Genomic DNA, 22,696 nt, shown 5'->3' on the forward strand with positions numbered 1-22,696 from the left:
ACTTATTTAACACTCCTTTTTCACTGTTGTATTTCTAGCATCTAGACTAGTGCCCAGCAGAGAGTAGCTGCCTATTATGCAGTTGTCAAGTGAATGAATAAATGAACTAGTTCAACCTAACGCTAAATCTTCTACAGCCTTTTTCCTTCACAGCTTTTAGAGCACCCCATTACCTTTCCAGGCCTCCTACATTAAGGCATCAGTGTTCAGTGGTTCCTCTTATGTGAATCCCACGTTCCCTGCAATCCACTGTCTACACTGTAGGACATTGTCCTAATGGACCAGAAGCCTGTTCATACTGTGCTCCCTGTAGAAACCTTGTTTGTAGGATAAAGTCCACATCCCCACAGGGGATGCCCCTCTCCTGCCTTCCTTACACTTGTAGCATTCTGCATGCTCAGTTTCCCAAAGAGGCCCTTTCTCCCCTTATGCCCAACCTTTGCACATGCTCATCCTTCATATTTCAACTTAGTTGCTCCCTTGCCTGCTCATGACAGAGCCCTGGCCTCCCTGTGCCACCACCACGGGAAGCAACTGTCTTGTGTTCACTGGCTGTTCTCTCCTTCCCTCTCTCTGTGTGTTGTAAAGACCTCTCTTTTTCCTACTAGTTCACAAGATTCTTGAGGCCATAGGCTGAGGAGCACCATCTCCTTCAGCACCCAGCGCACCAGTTGGCATCTAGTGGGGGCAGAATGAATAGCTACCAAGCCAATGACTTGACTTCCTGAGGCTGGGGGAGGCCAGGCCAACCAGTCTCACCAGCCAAAGGGGCACTTGTTCTGCCAGTATTGATTTGCAGGCACAATTACATGTGCAAATGCATTTCCACTGTTCTGCCTTAGGACCCAGTTTTTGAAAATTGGATTTTACACGTCCCGTCCTCCTCACTTACATCTTATGCTTCTAGACATTTAGCGCATAATTTAAAGTGAAAGGCATAGAAAATTGGACTCATTTAGTTTACCTGAAATCCATGTTAGGCTATTTTTAAATTCTCATGGATCTTGTGTTCTTTAGGGTTTGTTTGCAAGGGAGGGAGAAAGGAAAGAAGTGGGGATGGGAGGGGTGGAGGGAGGAAGTTGGACACTAGTGAGCTGTTAAGGATGCTGCTTTGTATTGCATTTTGTTTTAATACATTTGGTTTTCACATTTGTGTTACCCCAAATAGAATTTCCAAAGTCAAAAGCTGAAAATGAAATTTGGCTTCAGTGTTTGCTGTGTTATGTTCTCAATTGCAGAAAGGGGCTAGCTTGCACCATGAGTCCTGGTGGGGAGTTTCAGCTTTCTTCCTTCTGCTTCCCAGCCCACATGTTCCCCTATCTTGGCCATGCCCTGCAAATGGCAGGTGGGAGCAGGTTAAGACAGGTACTTTAGCAGGGCATAGGGACCACTGCTCTCCCAGGCTCTCCTTCCCACTGTCCTGAATCCCCACTCTTAGGTTGGGACTTGGCACAAACCCTCCAATCTAACATATATCCCTATATCAAACTGCTCTGCACACCTGGGCTGTGAGTTGGAGGTTCCTTGCAGCCACAGGAGCTGTGAGTTCACACTGAAGTTGTGTGTCTAAGGTGCCAGTGACACCCAGGGGGCCCCTAATACATCTCACACAGCTGCCAAAATGCCCACAGTGTGTGTTTACATCAGGATATTTTCCCACGTGCCATTCTCAGTTGTATGAAGAAGAGTGGGACTCCGCAGCAAGGCCGGGAAAGTGACATCAGATGCACTTTGTAATTGAGCTAATAAATAATCTAATTTAAAAATAATCTAACAAACACAGAGCAACCACTGTGGGGTATTGTCCTCCTGGAACTTGAATTCTAATGGAAGGGACAGAGAACCAACGAACCATCAACAACAACAGATAAATAAAACTGTAAGTAAAATAATTATAAGATGTTATAGGGCCTATGGAGGCAGCAATCAGAAAGAAAATAATCAGGGTGGCAATCAGCCAGTGGCTTTAGGGAAAATGCCCTCTAGGTAACATTTAAGCTAAGGCTTGGAGGATAAGAAAACCACCCCTGCAGGCTTACATATAGAGGATGGGGAAAGAGATGGTGCTGCGAGTGGCAAAGGAGGCTACGCCAGGAACAAGTGGACAAGATGCGAATGGGGAGAGCAGTGAGGCCGACCGTGCAGCACCTGCAGGCCTTGTGGAGGGGTCTGGATTTTGCAGGCTCTCGATTGGTGGTTTTCATCTGAAAGGCTTGCTCCTGGGTGAGTTGTTTACTCTCTGTAGGAACTGGCTGGCCCCTGGAAGGACAGTCCCTACAAGATGGGCCAGATACAGATGTCAAAGCATTAGAAACATACAAATAGAAGTATGATTAATATACTTGACACATTAACTTTGTAATTAGGCTGGCAGACTAGGTGTGAATTTAGAATTCTTGAAGTCCTTGGATTCTGTGCCAGAACATGGAAGAGTGGAGAGCTGGCCCTGGCTGCCAGCTTCCCCCTCACTGCCTCCCTTCTTTGTCCATCTCTGTCCTCCCTCACCATGGGCACTTCACATACCAGCATGTGGATGGCCCAGCCTGTACGTCCAACCTCTGTCTGCCAATCTGTCATGAGTAGAGCACCCCCGACACCCTCCTTCTGGATTCTGGGCATGCTACAGGAAGGGGGTCCTCCATGCTCAGCCTTTTTTAGGATTGCTGGGCCTTGCCCAGCATCCTGCCTAGATCCAGCACCCAGTCCATGCAGGGCATAAAAGCCTGGCTCGTCCTTATAGTTCAGATGTCTCTGAAGGCCTGACAGCTCTAGAGGCCCTCATATCCCTGAGGCAGTTGTAGGTCTGCATCGCAGCCCCTCCAATCCTGCTCCTCCCTGTACCTGCCCAGGTGCTCAGCCACAGAGAACTCCCTGAGGAAGGTCCAGCCGGCTAAACTCCCCCACCCTCCCACCCCAGCTACCTTCCCCCCACCCCTGCAGATGCTGGCCCTGGGGGACCTCTTGGTGCACATAATACCACTTTTGTGTGTTCCTGAGATGCCAAGCTGGGGAGCAGGCTTGCTTAAGTTTAGGTGAACGTGGGGACACTGGGTGAGGAATTCCAGCATCCTGGGTCTTAAAAGGAGGGTCAGGAGCTGGAAGGGTAAGTCCCTCAGCCTGTGGACTCCTGCCCTGTGGGGAGAGTCCTGGAATGGGGTCTCTAGTGTAAGGCCTATGGCAGGGCCTCCTCTTGCCTCGGCAGTAGGGCTATTCTAGATTAGAGTTTTGGAGGATGAATCATTTCAGGCTTCACTCAGGCTGTTCTCCTGTAAGATTTTACATTGCATGGTCCTCTCCCACCTGGCATTGTGTTTGTCTCCATGAAGCAGGGAGCAATGAGTCATTTTTCCTCTGTTAACTTTTTAAGCACACTTGTTTTGTTGCATTACTGTCTGTTGGAGGATAGGAGAAGCACATTGGTTTAGTATTTGGCCTCTGACAGGACTTAGTCTACTAGCAAGAGGTGCCTGTCACTGGGGCCCAGTCATGGGGCCATGTGGGGCTGATGGTGAGTGCATGTGTGTGTCTGCGTGTTGGGGGGATGTCTCTAGTGGAGGAAGGAACCTCATAGCCAAGTAAAACCCATATCTGTGACATTGCCCCCAAATGGAAAATTGCCCCTCTCTTGACCTTTATCTCCACTTCTTCTATCAAAGGCTTAAGAAGAGAAGTCAATGAGACACTGTAGGTAGAACCTTTCCAGAGTACATGTGGAAAACTCATCAGCCTAATCATTGCATTTCACCATGACTTAGGCTGTCAAATCACAGAAATTTTGTCTCCTTGGAGATGTCCCATTGCTATGCCTATGTCTGCATTCCCATTTGGCCCATGAGTTTAGTGGGGCAGGATGGGGATGCTTGGGCTGGCACCTCTGGCCTGAGTTTGCTGTCCTCAGGCCTTGGAGGTAGGTTGGAAAAGGTGCCATCTGTTCAGAGCCTCGGATGGAACCAAATCCAGGTTCCTCACCTTAGTTGGCAGGTTATTCTGCAGTGGTGGCTGCTTCCTGGCCCTTACCAAGAAAAAAAGAAAGCCAGTTCACTTTTGAACTTTATCACAGCCTGTAGGAGGCTAGGAAAGTCTGTAGTGCACATGTGAGCCAGTGCCATCAGATTTGCACTATTGGGTGTCCACTGAACAGTCCCAGGGTTGGGGGGCGCTGGAGTCTGAGCCTCAGTGATGCTGGTGGCACTGCTGGTGACACAGGGCATAGAGCAGGAGTTCAGAAATCTGTTTCCCTCCTGTCACACCTCCCCATCCCCCCATCCTCTCCCTCGGCTTTGGTTGTAGCAGAGGCTGCTGTACATCCCTGTGCTTGTGCCCCTCAGCTCACGGCCTCTCTTCTCCAGGGAGCCCACCTCAGGTGAGGTTTCATTTACCTCTCCTCCATCCACCCCCACCACAACAATTCATTGTTTGATGACATCAAGAATTTGGTGCCCTGTCGATCGGTCCTGATTTTTGTTTCCTCATCAGGCTGTCAGTTCCTTGAGAACATAAACCTTATCTTCTTCATCATGGCTTCCCCAGGGGCTAACACAGTATGTGGCCTCTTGTTGGTGTTTTTAGTGATGTTCTGGGCACCTGGCACCCTCTCTGAGCCCAAGACTCTAGGGGAGTCCAAGGCACTAAGGGGTCCAAGAAGAAAGGGTCTGTGATTCTAGCAGAGAGGCCCAGCCATGCTTCGAATGAACTTGATGGCTGTGGGAAGGACTGAAAGGCCAGTCAGAGCCCAGAAGAGGAGAGAACACCAAGGGAGGAAGGGGTGCAGGGCAAGGAAGCAGGGTCTGGTAGCCCAGAGAGCATCCTGGTGGGTGGAAAGGCAGAAGGCACTTGGGGAGGGTGTTCCAGATGCAAGGAGCAGTGGGAGCTGAGGTGCGAGTCTCAGGACTGAAATGGCACTGGATTGCCAGTCAGCACCCTGGAGGCAGGGCTGGGTCTGGCAGCAGGACGTTCTCCCTCCTTCCCTATTCTTTGTTTACCTCTGAGGGTCAGCTTCATCCTCACACTGTGATTGAACTGTGGCTTCAGGCAGCTTCCAGCTCTCATTTTCTGGCATGGGCACAGAAGAGGGAAGGGCCTCATCTGTTAGTGCAAATTTGAAAATCCCAGGGCAAGGAGCCTCATTGGTTCATATTTATGCCTCTCCTGTCCCAGCCTCAGTCCAGGAGAGGCACACCTAAGAAGGCAGAGACAGCTAGGATATGCTGTCAAAGGGCACGGTTGAGGAGAATTTCTCCCCAAAAGGGCAGGGTGTTGAGCAGATAATCCCCCTGCTGGAGGTGGTGAACACGGCTATGAAAAGCCATGTGACTGATACATAGGCTGGTTGGGGACCTTAGAATACTTCCCTCTTCTTGATAGCACCACCCTGCCAAAATATCCTGGGTGCAAGGAGCAGGCTCTAACTGGGCCGGCTGCTTAGTTACTTCCTCGGACAGCTCGGGGACACCTCCAACATGAAAGCCACCCTGTGGTTGGGCTCCTTGCCCCTGAGCACATTCTGAGTTTTCCTGCGAGTGTTCCAGGATCTCTCTTCCAGGTGAAATGGCTCAGACCTCAGACCTAGGATGCTCTTGAATCTGACACAGGGATCCACTTACAAACCTGTAAATCACATCGGTAAAGCCTCTGCTGTAGAGGTGAAAAGAAAATGATTTGCTTTTGTGAAATACAGACTTCCTTCAGTGCAATTTGTGAATTAAGTTTAATAACAAATGGGCAGAAATAGTGTGTATTTGAGAAAATATAGGCTTTGGAATAAAATGGAACTGAGTCTGAATTGTTTATGTGCCCTGAATTAACTTCCCTCAGCCTCTATCTCCTTATCGTCAAAAGGGATTTAGAGTTCCTGTAGATGAGGAGAAGACTCACACATGTGGGAGCTCTGCTGGCACCTAGCATGTGCTCACTTTACTCTGCTCAAAATCAAGTATGGATTGGGCTTTTTTATTTTTAACACGAGTTGTTTTAAAAACAAAGTCCCAAATTCTATTCCTTGTTCTGTCTATCAGAAAGAATGAAAAGAAATAAATTCTGAGTGTGTGTGTGTATATTTGAGGGAAGTAAGGAAACAAATCAAAGAATGAGCATCTATATTCTCAAATGTACACTGTTAGGCAAGGCAAAGAAATAGACATGTTAAGCAGTTTTTAAGACTGTGAATGAATCTCCAGGTCACAGTTCTTTCAGTTGTATGTCCTAGAAAGCAAGAAATCAAACTGTAGTCTGCTGCTGGCAGAGGAGGAGAGAGGCAGCTGGTCTGTTCATTTAGGAGACACACTTGGCTGTGGAATGAGGCTGCTCAGAGCTGAGAGTGTTAGCTTTTTTTCTGACCTGCTTTCCATACCGTGTGCACTTGCTTTTTCTCTTTGTTATTGAAGAGTGCTGATTTATTAGGCTGTGTGCGTCAAGGGCACTGGGAGATTGCTTGTAGGAGCAGGTCTGAACTGGGAAAGTGAGAATTACTGTATCCAATGACACCCAATTAACTTGCGACAAGCACAGCAAGTGAAATCGGAACTTGAACTTGTAGCTGTTATGTAGCATACGTACTCACCACGTATTAAACGTTTTTCAACCTGGTGGAGCTTGCTTGCTCACTTCTCTTCCTTTCCTCCAGCCTGCGATCTCCTCTCATCTTAGCAGGTATGGTTTCTAGCAACATGAGTACCAAGGCTGGCAAGTCCCTGAGATGCACCCAGGGGCACCCGGGCTCAAGGGCAGGAGGCAGGACTGTCAGAGGCAGCCCCCTGGGTCTCACAGAGCAGCCACAGCCTCATGGTCACATAGGACAAAATGGAGAAGTGGAAGTGTAAACATAGTCCAGAATAATTTTACTTCCTCCTTGGATAGGAAGGATAGCATCTGGTTCTCTCTGCCCTGTGGGTGCCTCTGCCAGTGTGAAGTTCCTAGAACGCATCCTTACTCACATACCCCAAAGGAGAGTCTGGTTGGATGACTTAATCTCTACATCCACTGACTAGTATGGCTGTGCCAGTGGGGATGGAAGGAAGCTCAGAGCCTGTCTTTTCTCTGATTGGCCTGCTTCTCATCTCTCTGCGTCTCTGGAGCCCCTGGCCTCCTTCGGTGTGGGATTGTGTGCTACATCAGGTACTCTTAGTGTAAGCTTAGGGACAAAATTATTTGGAAATTATTGGGAAGGTAAAATGATATGACATTAAATGCCTGATATTCTAAAACACTAATCTTGTGTACGTGCAACTGCTGTTTCAGATTATCCATGTCTCCTCCTGCTTCAGCCAGCATGGAAAATCCTTTAAGATCTCTACTTCAGTCACTTCCTCGGGGCAGTCATTGTTTCCCTGCTGCAGCCAGGCACAGTCTCCTTCCATGGTGCCCCCAGGAGGACTGCTGCTTTCAGTTTCTCTCCTGGAACCAAACTCATTGCCCCCATTAGTGAGCCCCTCTGTCAGACCTGGTTTTCTCCAGACAAAGGGCAGCATCGTATTCCTCTCTGTGGACCCACTGTCTAATACCTAACTGGCATGCTTGCATGGACATTTAAGAAATGTTAGATGGATGTAAGAACGAGAGTCAGATACTGTTACGGAAAATACTGGAGAAACCTGGCCTGGATCACTGACGGGAGAACCAAGTGGCACTCGGAGGTCTTGGAGTGTTGAGGTTTATTTCACACCGGCGGGCTCAGAGGGGAGTAATCTCCCAAGGTCTGAGCCCCGAACAAAGGCAAAGGGAGCAATATATATCTTTCTGTTTCTGTATCTGTAACATTCCTTCATGCACAGCAAGCATGTAAGCAAGGGGAAGTGAGTTTAGGGAGTGAACTTAGGGAGTGGGGGCCCCACAGAGTGGGAAATTAAGGGAGTGTTTTTGTTGTTTATTTTTGTTAAGAAGAGAGAGACAAAAGGGAGCCACCTGGACTAGACTGTTGTCCTTGTAAATTTTCCCTATCAGTACAACCTCAAGAGAAGCCTGCTTTTTGTTTCTGTTTATGAGTTCTGTAGAGCTCATCTCTGATCACTTTTCTTCTCTCTGCAAATCTTTTATCAACATTAGAAGAAAGAGACAACTAACAACACACAAAATGACTCCTACCAATGAGAAGTGAATCCACTGCTAATTTCATGATGGTGTATTTATTTGGTTCTGACCGTAGGGAATTCACAATGACCAGTCTGAAGCCTGGGAAGGACTGTAACCCTATTTAACTCAGGAACCTTGAGAGTCCTAGCTAAATGACCACCACACATGGTGGTAGCAGAAAATGCTGTAAATAAATAAATCTATACATGCAAATAAAACTCTGCTTGAGTCTGATGTCTTCTTATTAGGAGTGAATGACATGAATATAAACCTTAGAAAATTATTAATCATTTTCTCATTGCAATCTACTTTGAAATCACTTTAGTCTATACTCTTCACACACACACACACCCACGTGCATGTATATAGGTATGACATATATGTATACTTGTTACACAATTGTGATTTAGATTTTTTATGGTATCATTAATCTACAATTACATAAGGAACATTATAGTTACTAGACTCCCCCCATCATCAAGTCCCCACCACATATCCCATTGTAGTCACTCTCCATCAGCATAGTAAGATGCTATAGAGTCACTACTTGTCTTCTCTGTGTTGCACAACCCTCCCCATGTTCCCCCCACAACATTAAGTCTGCTAATAGTAATGCCCCCCCTTTGCTCCCCCTTATCCCTCCCTTCCCACCCATCCTCCCCAGTCCCTCTCCCTTTGGTTACTGTTAGTCCATTCTTGGGTTCTGTGAGTCTGCCACTATTTTGTTCCTTCAGTTTTTTCTTTGTTCTTATGCTCCACAGATGAGTGAAATGAGTGAAATCATTTGATACTTGTCTTTTTCTGCCTGGCTTATTTCACTGAGCATAATACCCTCAAGCTCCATCCATGTTGTTGCAAATGGTAGGATTTGTTTTCTTCTTATGGCTAAATAATATTCCATTGTGTATATGTACCACACCTTCTTTATCCATTCATCTACTGTTCGACACTTAGGTTGCTTCCATTTCTTGGCTATTGTAAATAGTGCTGAGATAAACATAGGGATGCATATGTCGTTTTCAAACTGGGCTGCTGTATTCTTAGGGTAAATTCCTAGAAGTGGAATTCCTGGGTCAAATGGTATTTCTATTTTGATTTTTTTGAGGAACCTCCATACTGCTTTCTACAATGGTTGAACTAGTTTACATTCCCACCAGCAGTGTAGGAGAGTTCCCCTTTCTCCACTTCCTCTCCAACATTTGTTGTTGTTTGTCTTTTGGATGGTGGTGATCCTTACTGGTGTGAGGTGACATCTCATTGTGGTTTTAATTTGCATTTCTCTGATGATTAGCGATGTGGAGCATCTTTCCATGTGTCTGTTGGCCATCAGAATTTCTTCTTTGGAGAAGTGTCTGTTCAGCTTATCTGTCCATTTTTTAATTGGATTATTTGCTTTTTGTTTGTTGAGGTGCATGAGCTCTTTATATATTTTGGATGTCAACCCTTTATCAGATCTGTCTTTTATGAATATATTCTCCCATACTGTAGGATACCTTTTTGTTCTATTGATGGTGTCCTTTGCTGTACAGAAGCTTTTCAGCTTGATATAGTCCCACTTGTTCATTTTTGCTTTTGTTTCCTTGCCCGGGGAGATATGTTCATGAAGAAGTTGTTCATGTTCATGTTCATATTCAGGAGAGTTTTTCCTATGTTTTCTTCTAAGAGTTATATGGTTTCATGACTTACATTCATGTCTTTGATCCATTTTGAGTTTACTTTTGTGTATGGAGTTAGACAGTAATCCAGTTTCATTCTCTTGCATGTAGCTGTCCAGTTTTGTCAACACTAGCTGTTGAAGAGGCTGTCATTTCCCTATTGTATATCCATGGCTCCTTTATCATATTTTAATTGACCATACACGCTTGGGTTAATATCTGGACTCTCTATTGTGTTCCATTGGTCTATGTGTCTGTTCTTCTGCCAGTACCAAATTGTCTTGATTACTGTGGCTTTGTAGTAGAGCTACAGTGTGAGTGTCTACAGTAGAGTAAGTGGTGTCTTGAATAGTGCCTTGTAGGAAGTAGGATCCAGGTTAACTTCCTGTGACTGACTCATGTTTGTGCCACACAGTCTGCTAATGTTGTCACAGATTTACTCTAGTTGTCCATCAGTTTTTGTTTGACTGGATTAATTATGAAATAATTTATTGTTTATAAAATTGATTATATGAATGCCATTCTGATAATACAGCCCGAATCTGGATACTAGATTCCCTTAGCAAATGGGAGAAAGGGAAATATTCCTGCCTTTTCTCAATGAGGGGTCCTGGTGAGCACTGGCCTTCTTTTCCCTTTAGTATTCAGATTCCTTCAGCCGTGTTCTTGCTCCTCGGAGACTGCCTCTCCCCCACTGCCATCCTCTTGGTCTCTGCTCTGAGATGGTGGGGAAGGGAAGGAAGAAGACGGAGGTTGGGAGGAAAAGATGAGTACTATTCTCTATCAGTGTGTCTGTGGGCAGATGACTGAGGAAGTCAGAAGCCCAAAATCCTGTCTACAGTCCTGGCCTCTCTGGAAGGTTTTGGGTCAACTCAGTGAGTGTATGTGCAAAGAACTGTAGGCTCCTCCGGCTGGGAGATGGGTCAGGGTCTACAGAAGTTGATATTTTAGCATGGCACCCTCCTCAGATGGCAGCCCCAGGCAAGTGGAAAATCACATGGAACTCCCTACAGGTTACTGCAGGCCACTGTCTGGAGCTCCCATGCTTAGATAAGTAAAGTATTTAGCATTTCACTTCCTAAAAAATCATTAATATGGTATACATCTGTATCATTTTTAAACATGAGAATATGGCTTTATTGTCCGCAAGGCAGGTGCTGTTCATTTCCTTTGGTGGAAGGTGTTCTCGCAATCTAATTGTGGTTATTATATATGATCACCAGGGGCTTCACTTCCTCCAAGTCCCTTAGTGATATCATCTAGTCTCAGTGCTTCAAATACCAGGTCTTCCAACATCCATCTGCGTGCCTAGACTCATAACCAGCTTCCTGTTTGATGTTTAACATCTCCACTAGATGTCTAATAAACTCAAATTTATCATAGCCCAAAGTGGACTCAATTGCTTTTATTTTTTGCAGCTTAACTGTTGTTTAATTGACAAATAAAATTGTAAGATATTTAAAGTCTACAGTGTGATGATGTGATATATGCATGCTCTGAGAAAGAATTATCCATATGGGGTTAACTAACTCATCTATCACCTTGCCTATTTACCTTTTTTGTTTTCAGGGAAGAACTTATTTAAGTTCTACTCTCTTAGCAAATTTCAATCCAAAATTGAATTCTTGCTTGTGTCCCCAAACCAGTCTCACCTGTGTCTTCCCACCTCTGTTGATGACACCTCTATTTTTTCTAGTGGCTCAGGGCAAAAACCTTGCAGTCACTCCTGCCTTGTCTCTTACTCACCCACCTAAGTTCAATCTTGCTGTCTCCATCTTTAAAAGATACCTAAATTCTGCCTTCTATCACTGACTCTTGCTGACAGCATGGTCTCAGTCCCCATCCCCCAGTTCTGGAGGACCCCACCCCCACCCTGCCCCACTGTGTGTCTCTCTGCTTCTCTTGTATTCTCCTGTAGTCTGTTCTTGACACAGCAGCCATAAGCCATTTTGTCACCATTCTTCTGCAGCGCTTTCCCATTTCACTTGGACACTCAAAATCCCAACCTGGCATCCCAGTTACTACAGCTGTGTAACAAACCATCCCCAAACTTAGTGCCTTAGAACCATTTATTATGTGCATAAATTCTGAGAGTTAGCAATTTAGGCAGGTAGGCAGCAGGGATAGCTCATCTCTGTTCCATGATGTCTGGATCCCTCAGGCCGGAAGGCCTAAATCCTCTGAAAGCTTGCCCACTCACACACCTGGAGGCTGATGTGGGCTGTAGGCTGAGACTGTCACCTGGGCCGCAGCCAGAACACTTGCACACAGGCTCTCCGTGTGGCTTGGGCTTCCTCACAACATGGTGGCTGAGTTCCCAGAGAAAGAGTGAGGCAGAAACTGGACACTGGCCTTGGAAGTTCTATAGCACCCTACCTGTCATACTCAGTTGGTTGCAACGGTCATAGCTTGTTCAGATTCAAGGGGAGGGAAATAGATTTCAGTGCTTGATGGAGAACAATCAAGTTCTGGAAGAGTGTGTGGGACCGGAAATATTATTGTGGCCATGTTTTGGGAATATGATCTGCTGCAGTGGCCTACATGTTAGACCTGGGATATTTCTCTGCCTTCCCCTCTTCTCCCCAGAGAACAGTCTGCTCCAGCTGCATCCTGTGGGAGCACTCGGGCCCACTCCTGTCCTGGGGCCTTTACATAGGTTAGTCCTCTGCCTGCTCCACTCTTGCCAATGTGCCTGCTCACATGCTGCCTGCCCCCTTCGTACTTTTCCTGAAATGTCACCTTAATGATGCCCACACTGACTACTTTGTAGCCTCAATCTGATCCCCTTCTCTTGCTCCATAGTAGTTACCACTTTATACTAGTCTATGGAACTTTCATGTTCATTCTTCATTATCTGCACCACCCAGGATTAAGCCTTACATCTTCATTGCTTCTGTTCCCTGGTTTATCCCAAAGTAGCAGCATGTGGCACATAAACATGTACAGGGTATAAAACAGCATTTCTGGTTGGGACATTCTGAATTTGCAGGACTTGCTCCAGATGAACCAGTGAGTGGATCTCTGCTTTATGGAACCATATCAACACAACTGAATCCCTGTGCTAGTTCAGCACCTGACATATAGTAAGTGCTGAAAATGAGTATTTAATTCATTTATTTGGAGGAAAAACTTAGCACAGAATTAACTTGTGGGCTAGGCCAGCACAAATCAATAAGATAAGAGACCAACATAAACAGTTCCGGTCATTGTAATATTTGTTTTATCTATTATGAATTAATGAACCAGAATCTTTTGTTTTAATTTCTGTTTAAATATTTGGTTTCTTTATGTAGAATTTTAAGGTACTTTTTCCAGTTCCAAACCCCACCTCACCCCAATATAGTACATGCTGACTGAAATCAGGTCCTGAGGATTCCACAGGCAGAGACTAGGGCTGAGTAGAGCCTACTGCTTTACACATCCCCCAGTTTATAATGTTGATGAGCCCTTCAGCCTGTGACCTTTGAGGATAAAGGTTGCGATAAAAAAATGATAAATCCTACAGTAACAATAATAATAGTAATGACAGAATGGCAACAGTATTAATAATTAGAAGCACTGTTGGGTGGAGACTTCTCCGCTGCCACCTGCCCTCCTGGGCACTTTGCATTCTCACCTCTGTCAGCAATCATCCTGAGAGAAAGGCACTTTCACTCCTCTGAGAAAGCAGGGAGTGTCAGAGCTTGCCCCAAATGTGAAAATCTTTTTTTTTTAAGTAAAGTGCCTCTTTGATCCCTTGAGCCATAACAATCATCTATTCTTTCAATATTTGGTAACAAGAGGCTCAGAGTTCCTGTCTAGAAGTATCTGAGCTCACAGTCCTGGAAGCTGAGCAACTGATGTCTACTTCCTGGCAGGATCATGCTTCTTCTATTTGCTTTTCAATTACAGGGTCTGCAATCCCCTGCTACCATGGGTGGGGTTCTGGTTCATTCATAGGATGCGAGTCTTTCCTCTCTCTGTCTCTGTCCCCCGTACTCTACCACTTAGCCTTTGGCCACCGGGTGGGCAAGAGGAGAGGCACAGTGCACAGTGGAATCCCAAATGAGCTGCCTTTGAAAGCACAAGGCAAGGCTGACTCCGGGCTCTCCGGCTCCTGCAGAGACCTGGCTGCCTGGGACATTTCCAATGTCTCACACCAGGCAGTCACTCCAGCAGAGCTGAGAATTTTCAAACATACAATGTTCTCATTATTAGAGTGGCTTGACCTCCATCCTGTGGTTTTTGGCTTTTTGTTGGGCAGTTCTGGGTTTTGTCCAGGTGTTGACCACAGTTGCATCAATGTCGAATTTCTCTTTTGCAGAAGCAAGTGTGAAGGAGAGCACAGTGAATTACACGCATGTGCTGGAGGATAAGCTGCACAGGTGCGTCTACTTCAGTGTGGTCACGGGCCCTGCAGCCCGTCTGAATTCTGCACTGTGACAGCATTTTGGGGAGCCAAGAGGAAGGCTAGCCAATTTCTGTCATAAATCAGAAAAAAGAAAAACAAAAAAAAAGAGTCTTTTGAGTCCTGTAATGGAAGAAACATACCAACACCTCCCAGCCCTTCTCTCCTCTCATGAAATGTAAGTAGATTAAGATGTTTAAATGTGTCCAGGGGAGATCACAAGATACTTTTCACGTTCTGCAAGAAGAAGAATCTCCTTTGGTATGGTGGATTCAAAATTCATGCCTTGGTCATTTTTTTTTTTCTTTAAAGTTTGAAGTGGGTCTTATGAATTTTAACCCAGCTTATCTATGTTTTGGAACAATATGAAAATGTACATCTTAGGTTCTGTTTTGAATCCTGAGTCAAAACCAGCATGAAAATTCCTGGTTGCTTTTTTGTTTTTTTTAACTCAATTAGGAATTCAAATTTGAGAAACATTAGGGATGTTGCAGCATGTCAGGATGTTTCTGGTGTTTGTGGATGTGTGCTCATGAAAATAAATCCCAGCCACCAGGTTCTGTTCCTAATTAAGGAAACAAGTATGAGAATGTAATGTGTGCTTTCTTCCCTGGGAGTCGTTTAGCTTTCTGAGACTGTTTTGCTACCATTTTGGAGATTGTTAAGTAACTCTTTAAATAGGCTATGCCTTAAACCTTTGTCTGCTAAGATAATGCCATCAGTTAAAATACTGCTTCTCCCTTAAGAGATGGAAAGAGGGGTGTCTTGCTGAGCTCTGCAAGGACAAGTAAGGTACCCCAGGGTTTATTCTGAAGCTGGACAGCAAGTTCTTCCAACCGCTGGCCTAGTATTTCCCTGCCTCTGTGCACCAGACATGGGGAGGCACTAAGATGACAGTGGGAGGTGAGGAGGGCATGCAGGCAGGAGGCATCATCCTAGGAAATGTCTCTCCTCCTTAGAGAGTCAGATGCTCACCTGGGTGAAGTGCACTGCTCTGAGCCCAGCCTCCTCTTCTCCTATGTGATCTGAGGGAGGTTGTGGCATATTGCCCTTGATGTCTTGACTCCAGCTGCCACGTCTTAACCATGAGCACCACACACCCCATATGTCCTATTGGGCCTCTGGGTGGCCATTCAGAGCTGTGAAGGCATGACATGGCTAGAGAGATGCTCTGCCTTGTATCAACTACCTACCCTTAGATAAACATTAACCTTCAGTTTCTTTAGCTACAAAACTGTCCCTACCTTCTGGGATCAATGTGTAGATCTCATAGAACAGTGTATAAAGCACCCACACAGTTGCCAGTCAGCAAACATAAGTTCCCTGGGCCTACGGCTTCTCCGGATCTTTGCTCTCCCTACCATCATAGCGACTAGGAAGGCAAGCCCTGAATTCATCCTTACCGTCCCTGCCTGCTCCTCCTGCTGCACAGCCAGGCCCGTGCAGTCCCTCATGCCCCTGGTCAGCCTGCACACCTGGCTGCCTGTGTGGGACCACGGAGCTCTTGCTCCCCTCTCCCTCATCTCTAGCTTACAGTCAGCTACTGACTGTTGCTGGCTTGACCTCCGTAGCATCCTCAAGCCCACCCACTGCCCCCCATAGTGTGGGTCCCTCTCTCTGTGAGCCACCATAACACCCGCTTTGTATGTTTTCTGGTCTCTGGTTACCCTTCCCACCCACCCTCCAGGGGTGGTCTTGAGTGAGCATCCTGAGATAAAAGTCTAGTCACTGCACATCCCCGACATCCTAAGGCTCATGGCATTCTTCCACATGGCCTCTGTGTGCCCTTTGGCATCACCACCCTGCCACTGCCCAATTCTAGTCATAACTCTCTCATGGTTTCCCAGGCACTGCATTTATTTCTGGAGAGAAACTAACTTAGAAGGGGAAATGGTCATACAATATCACTCAGGGAAGTATTAGGTGGAGCTATATGAAATTACCAATGCTGGACCTAGATTTTTGATGTAAAAAAATGGCAGTTTCATATGGCTCAGCCCAATATTTAGGGCTTTGAGGTCAGCTTCAGGAGGGCCTGAGACTGAGATCCCACCCATGGCTCACTGGTGTACTGGCTCCCCCTCCCACATCCCCGGTGCCCAGCAGCCACTCGGCTGTGCCCCACCAGCCTCCATCTCCTAAGCCTTTCTCATCCTTCAGGTTTCTCCTCTTTGAAGCCTTCATGAATCCCCAAGATTGAGTACTGGGCTTGCGCTGAATTATTCTTCTTGCTTTTAAAGCTTAATGTCAGGTATTAAAGATTATTTCTGTCTTGTTCAGAATGTATCCTCTGTGATATCACAGTGCTGAAGAGTAGGCATGCCCAACAAATATTTGTTGAGTGAATGGCTGGATAAATGAATGAGTGAATGCAACTAATTTATGGATGTCCAGTCACATCCCCCAACACACTCTGCCTCCCTCCCTGCTTCCCTGACCACGTGGGTGTATAACTCATACATGCGTTACTTAGGGACTTTCAACAGCATCAAATGACCAGGAGGGTCCTGGCCATCCCATCGCTGCCTTCTGGTGGGCCCTTTCTGTTGCCATTTCAAGTTGTCAGGAGGCCTGGCTCTACTTGTGTGAACCACTGTGGCAGAAACATCAGAACAGAGAGGAATAAAAACAGCCTGGGGTCTGTAACTCCTCTGGACAGCTGAGCAGCAGAAGCTAGGGAACTGTGTGCTTGGCGAAGCAGGCAGGTAGCCAAGAAGCTAGGCAGGTAGCTTAGAGCTGGCCATACTGGAAGGCAGTAATGGGTCAGGCCCCTCTGGTGACAGCCGGCTTCCCCACCAGGCCTGGGGAGTGATAGCTTCATGGTCCACTCACACTCCCAGTTCCTTCCCAGGGAATCAACATCTTAAAACACAAAAGCAGTATTCAGCACATGGTACAGTTTCATAGTGGTGGCTGCTCAGTTGGTATGGCAAGATACTGACTAGAGTAAGAGAAGGGATGCTGGTGAAAATCCTTGTCATTTATTCCCACTGTCTGTAGCCTCTCTTGGTCTTATAAGGGTTTGGAAAGAAAGTAGCTGAGAACTGAATGGATTGATCACTTCCGATTAGAATGTTGTAGAGGGCACACTCTATGATCATCACAACAGGGAGGTTTGCATCTGGCCAGTCGTAATTTTGGAGACAAATCTAAAGGACAACAATTTCTTTGTTCCTATCCCAAAGCACCCTGAGACCTGGAGACCCAAATACTGAGACAAAATGGGATGGGCTCCATATCCCACTCTCTATCAAGAAAGTGAGATGAATTAGGAAGTTAGGAGGTATCTGATGCTGTCTGCAGTAAAGGGGCACCCTGCCTAGTACAAAGCCCAAAGTGGGCAAGTGTTAAGTGCAGCCTTTTAGTTTACATTTAACAAAGGTTTGCCTTTAAATAATTTGGGTTATGTAAAAAAAAAAGGGATGAGAGAATATATTTGTAAATGACATATCTGACAAGGGGTTAACATCCAAAATATATGAAGAACTCATGCACCTCAACTCCCAAAAAGCAAATAACCCTATTAAAAAATGGGTGGAGGATATGAACAGACATTTCTCCAAAGGAGAAATTCAGATGGCCAACGGGCACAAGAAAAGATGCTCCACATCATTAATTATCAGGGAAATGCAAATTAAAACCACAATGAGATATCACCTCACACCAGTTAGGGTGGCCAACATAGAAAAGACTAGGAACAACAAATACTGGTGAGGATGTGGAGAAAGGGGAACCCTCCTACACTGCTTGTGGGAATGAAAACTAGTTTAACCATTGTGGAAAGCAGTATGGAGGTTCCTCAAAAAACTCAAAGTAGAAATACTATTTGACCCAGGAATTCCACTCCTTGGAGTTTACCCTAAGAATGCTGCAACCCAGTTTGAAAAAGACATATGCACCCCTATGTTTATCGCAGCAATATTTACAAATAGCCAAGAAATGGAAGCAACCTAAGTATCCATGAATAGATGAATGGATAATGAAGGTGTGGTACATATCCACAATGGAATATTATTCAGCCATATGAAGAAAACAAATCCTACCATTTCCAACAACATGGATGGAGCTAGGGGGTATTATGTTCAGTGAAATAAGCCAGGTGGAGAAAGACAAGTACCAAATGATTTCACTCATCTGTGGAGCATAAGAACAAAGCAAAAACTGAAGGAACAAAACAGCAGCAGACTCACAGAACCCAAGAATGGACTAACAGTTACCAAGAGGAAAGGGACTGGGGAAGGTGGGTAGGAAGGGAAGGATAAGAGGAATAAGGGGCATTACTATTAGCACACATAACATAGGCGGGTGCATGGGAAAAGCAGTATAGCACAAGACAAGTATAGAGAAGACAAGTAGTGACTCTATATTATCTTACTGTGCTGATGGACAGTGACTGTAATGTAGTATGTGGTGGGGACTTGGTAATGGGGGAATCTAGTAACTGCAATGTTGCTCATGTGATTGTATATTAATGATACCAAATAAAAAATAATAAAAATTTTAAAAAAGGGAAGGAAAGAGTTCCCTTCTAAATGTGAAGGCTCATAAAAAAGTCAGGAAGGTTTTTTCAAAACCTGTATTTTTAAAACCCTGATTTTATTTGCCATCATGCAATCTTAAAGCTGCCAAATATTTGATATACTTAAAACTATCCAGTAACATTATTTTATATACTCAGGATATGTATCCAGTCAACTAATTGTAAGTAGATAAGTAATAAAATCATGTATTTGTAAAAGACACCCATAATCTCTTAATCTCCTATAATATACAGGAGAATACACAAAGACATACATACACACATACATGTACCTGTACACATGCACATATAAGCACACGTACTTGCAATTGAAAAATAAACATATTTTATAGTTATTCTACTTATTTTTAAAATTCCCTTTTAGTAATGATGCACTGAATGGAAGTTTATGGGCCAGAAAGAGGTAGTGGTCCTTCCTCTAGCATCTAGCCTTTCTATCAGGGAGGGAGCAGGACCCTAGGGAGAATCTGGCTTACCTTTTCTCCATGTCAGTGAGAAGCAGAGAAACACCACCACCCTGGCAAATACACCTTGTTCTTAAGAAGAAAATGAACTGATTAAAAAATAATAATCTGAGTTGTGAGTTAGAAGCATGTTTGTACCTGTTCCCCCTTCTACAGAGGAGAGACACTATTTGTGACTTTTTCTGCACAGGTTTAAGGGACACCCCTCCTTCCCCTTGTCTACAGTCCAGTAGCCAAAGTGACAGGCTGCTGGGGAGTTACCAGGCCAAGCCACAATTACCAACCCCATGCTTTCCTCTCCACTCCCACTGCCGCAGCCTTTGACTTGGCTCATTAAATACCTAACAGCCTCCCTCCTCTGGCTTCACATCATCTCAGTTTCCTCTCTCCAGGGTGGCTTTATTATCCCCTGCTTTCAATCCTTTTAGATGCCCTGTTCACCCTGCATAAATTGCACAGCCCTTCGCTTCCCCAGAGGGTTCCCCAGGAGGTGGCTCCAGCCTCATGATTCATTCCCCGCCTCCCCACCATGCCCCGGACAGTGGGAGGCTCTCAGGTCCCCAGATCAATCCCCTAGTGGGGCCTTTTGGAGACCCCTGACCCCAGCCCCTGGGTACACACACACCCTCATGACTCAGCACAATAGTCCTTCTTGACAAAGTCTCTCTGGCCTCTTCCTGCTTCCTTCTTGGTACCCACAGCGTGAGGCCCTTACTACAGTTTGTTGCGATGCTTTGTCTGATTCTCTTAGACTGAGCTCCTGGAGGATGGGCTCCATGACTTCCTTGCTTTGTATTCCAAGTGGCCGGCATGATATTAGGCACATGAACACCCAGTGGAGTTATATTTAATGCGAAAATGAATGGATAAGTAGCACTGCATCTTGAAATTTTATTTTCAGCTATTAGATTTAAAAAGCCAAGGCAGCCTAAGGAGATATTTGGAAATCCCTTTGTCTTGCCATTAAATCTTAGTGGGACATAATAGAATAGAAAAAAAAATCCCCTTTCAAAGAGCTTTCCCCACTTATTCTTACTCTTTGGGCTTATTGTTTCCAGAGGTAATAGTTAGGTGTGATATTTTGGCCTCACACTTTCTTCCATATGGCTAAACTTTGTTTTAATTTCTATTTTCTCCATTATTTTTACATAGTTACTGATAACTGTCTTTCTCAAAGAGTCAAAAGAAATATTCAAGTCTTGTGGATGGGTTACGTTTTTTGTTGATCATGTGTCTGAGACCTCTAACTGCTGTGGTTGGAGAAATTCATCACCATCCAGTGAGGAGCTGGTGTCTCCGGCTCGTGAGCAAGTAGCCCTGCCACCCTAAGGCTGGAAGCAGTTGTTCCATTTAAACTCATGGGATCTCTTGTATGTATGACTAATGGGAAAATTCCTCTTCTCTCTAGGATTTCTCAATTCTCTCTCTCTTTTTTTTGAAGTTGAACATAAATCTTTGCTGCAAACCATAGGTGCATTTAGTGGATTATAGATTATTTTTGTCTCCTGTGTTCTCCTGTGTTCCTCAAGTGGTTTTGTGTGTATGAATGATGCCAGGGTTCTTGTTCATGGAGTCGAAGAATGAACTTCACAAACACTCAAGGTAGGACAGCAAGGCAGAGGCTTTTATTTAGAGTGAAAGCAAGCAGGCAAGAGAGTCCTGGGGTAGTGTGTTGTCTAGAGGTTTTATAGGCAGTTGAGAGACAAAGGGCTAGGGATGTACACCTGCTTAAGTGGTCCCAAAATGTTTATCTTTGAAGAGACATTAAGTTTCTAATTAGTCTTCCTGGTTATTTAAAATAATTTTACTGCTCTGATTTTCTCAGAGGATAGCAGCTTCCTGGTCTGGGAACATATCACTCAAGACTGCCTGCTTTGCTCTCAAGATGGGCTGAGTTATTGCCTGTTTGTTAAGAAACTTACTTTTTAACTAATTGGGTTTTAAGATGCAGTCTTATTTTCAAGATGGAATCCTTTCTGTTTTTACTAGTTGTTTTGAGCTTGCTTGCTACATTGCCCAGGTTGCAAATCATTTGTTTAGGGCTGGAAGAACACCTGGATAAAGTCAGAAAAACAAGGTGGGCCACCCAAGCAGGCTAAAGCAATACCCACAATGGATTATCTTGCTTTGTTTTTTCCAGAAGCCCTCACCCTACTCTAAGCCCATGGTCCCTGTCTCATGAATGTGCATCATACTTTTATAATCAGAAACAAAAACAAAAAACATTAAAATCTGTTTTTAATGTGGAGGTAGTTAGATATCTTCTTAGTTTTAGAAAGAGCTGTCAAGAACTCTAGTTTTATCTGAAATTTACTTTGAAGTTTAGAGACTGATATATTTTTGTAAAGGTGAGGTTCTTTTTAAAACTTTAATGCTTAGTTTCTAATTATCTTGAAATCTCACTATGGACAGCCTGATGGGAAATAGCTAGGTGAAGTTAGTCTGCTCATGAACACAGCCAGGAGGTGGCCAGCGAGGGTGAGCAGAGAGGGAAAAGCCATGGTGGCTTTTGCGTGGGCCCCTACACCTTTTCAGCCATCTATCTGCACTGCCCACTCCAGAACTCGGTGAATCCTGAGAGCTCGCTTACTGGAGGTGGAGAATACTGATTCAGCAAAACTGTGCTGACCTATTTAAGCCAGCACAGTATGAGACAGGAAGTGCCTGAGGAAGATGGAAGCAGTGTGCCCACTCTCGCAGGTTGCGCTGTCTGGTGGGGAAGCAGCGTGGCGCACCACAGTGCCTGAGTGGGGACGCTCCCAAGCATGCTTCAGAAACAAGGGCTGTTCCCTCACCCAAGGCGCCCAGATTCTGTCACACTGGTCAAAAGCAAGCGATGATGACCGACTGCCCACCATCTAATGCAGATGGGAGTTGGAACTGAAGATGGGGTCTCTAGAGCATTTGTTTCCAAAGCAGCTGCCCATAAAGAGGTCCACTTGGGTGTGGGAAGGACATTAGAGAATTCGATTTTATTTTTCATTTCACCTTTTTAAATGCTGTCTTTGAAAATGTTGTATATGCATATGGTAACACCTGTATGCAATTCATGAAACAAATACTAGTGTGCATGCTGCTGATTTTCTTGCTGATGAGTACACTGGTAACAAAGATGCTGGAGACTGCGCTGAGGATATTATTCACCCATTTTCTACTACTGAAGCAGATACCACATTCGGCCTGTGACCATACCATCCAGCAGCTGCCTTTGTCTTCACATCCGCAAAGGGAAAAGAAAATTAATTCTACAAAAGAAGAGTCAGCTCTCAGGCTCACAAAGAAGATGGAAAAGGCAGGGACAAGGAGTCTAACAATCACACTCAAGTCTAACAAATCATTCAGAGATAAAATACTGTCAGAGTCATCAGAATGCTGTGAACACTCTGTTTCAGCCCCACTCTCTTTAAGCCAAATAAGGACTTAAACAATTATCTGTGAAACTTCCACTGCCTATGTAGATCCACAGCTCATAACTAAACAGCATAATGTTCATGTGGATTTGCTACCCTACTGTAATCCACAGATCTAGTGGCAACGACAGCATGTAACTTAACTCCTGAAGGGGCCTGATTATAAAGGGCAG

The 22,696-nt window shown here is 45.0% G+C and overlaps 1 protein-coding gene across 1 annotated transcript in view; it reads left to right on the forward strand.

The window, feature by feature from the left end:
* Window positions 1–22,696, forward strand: part of DISC1 (DISC1 scaffold protein) — a 561,660-nt gene that overhangs the window by 459,354 nt on the left and 79,610 nt on the right. Inside the window, 1 exon segment of the mRNA XM_057505361.1 lies at window positions 14,026–14,086. Coding sequence (XP_057361344.1) covers window positions 14,026–14,086 — 61 coding nt within the window.

Source organism: Manis pentadactyla, chromosome 8 (assembly GCF_030020395.1).
Source record: "Manis pentadactyla isolate mManPen7 chromosome 8, mManPen7.hap1, whole genome shotgun sequence".
NCBI classification, from domain to species: domain Eukaryota; kingdom Metazoa; phylum Chordata; class Mammalia; order Pholidota; family Manidae; genus Manis; species Manis pentadactyla.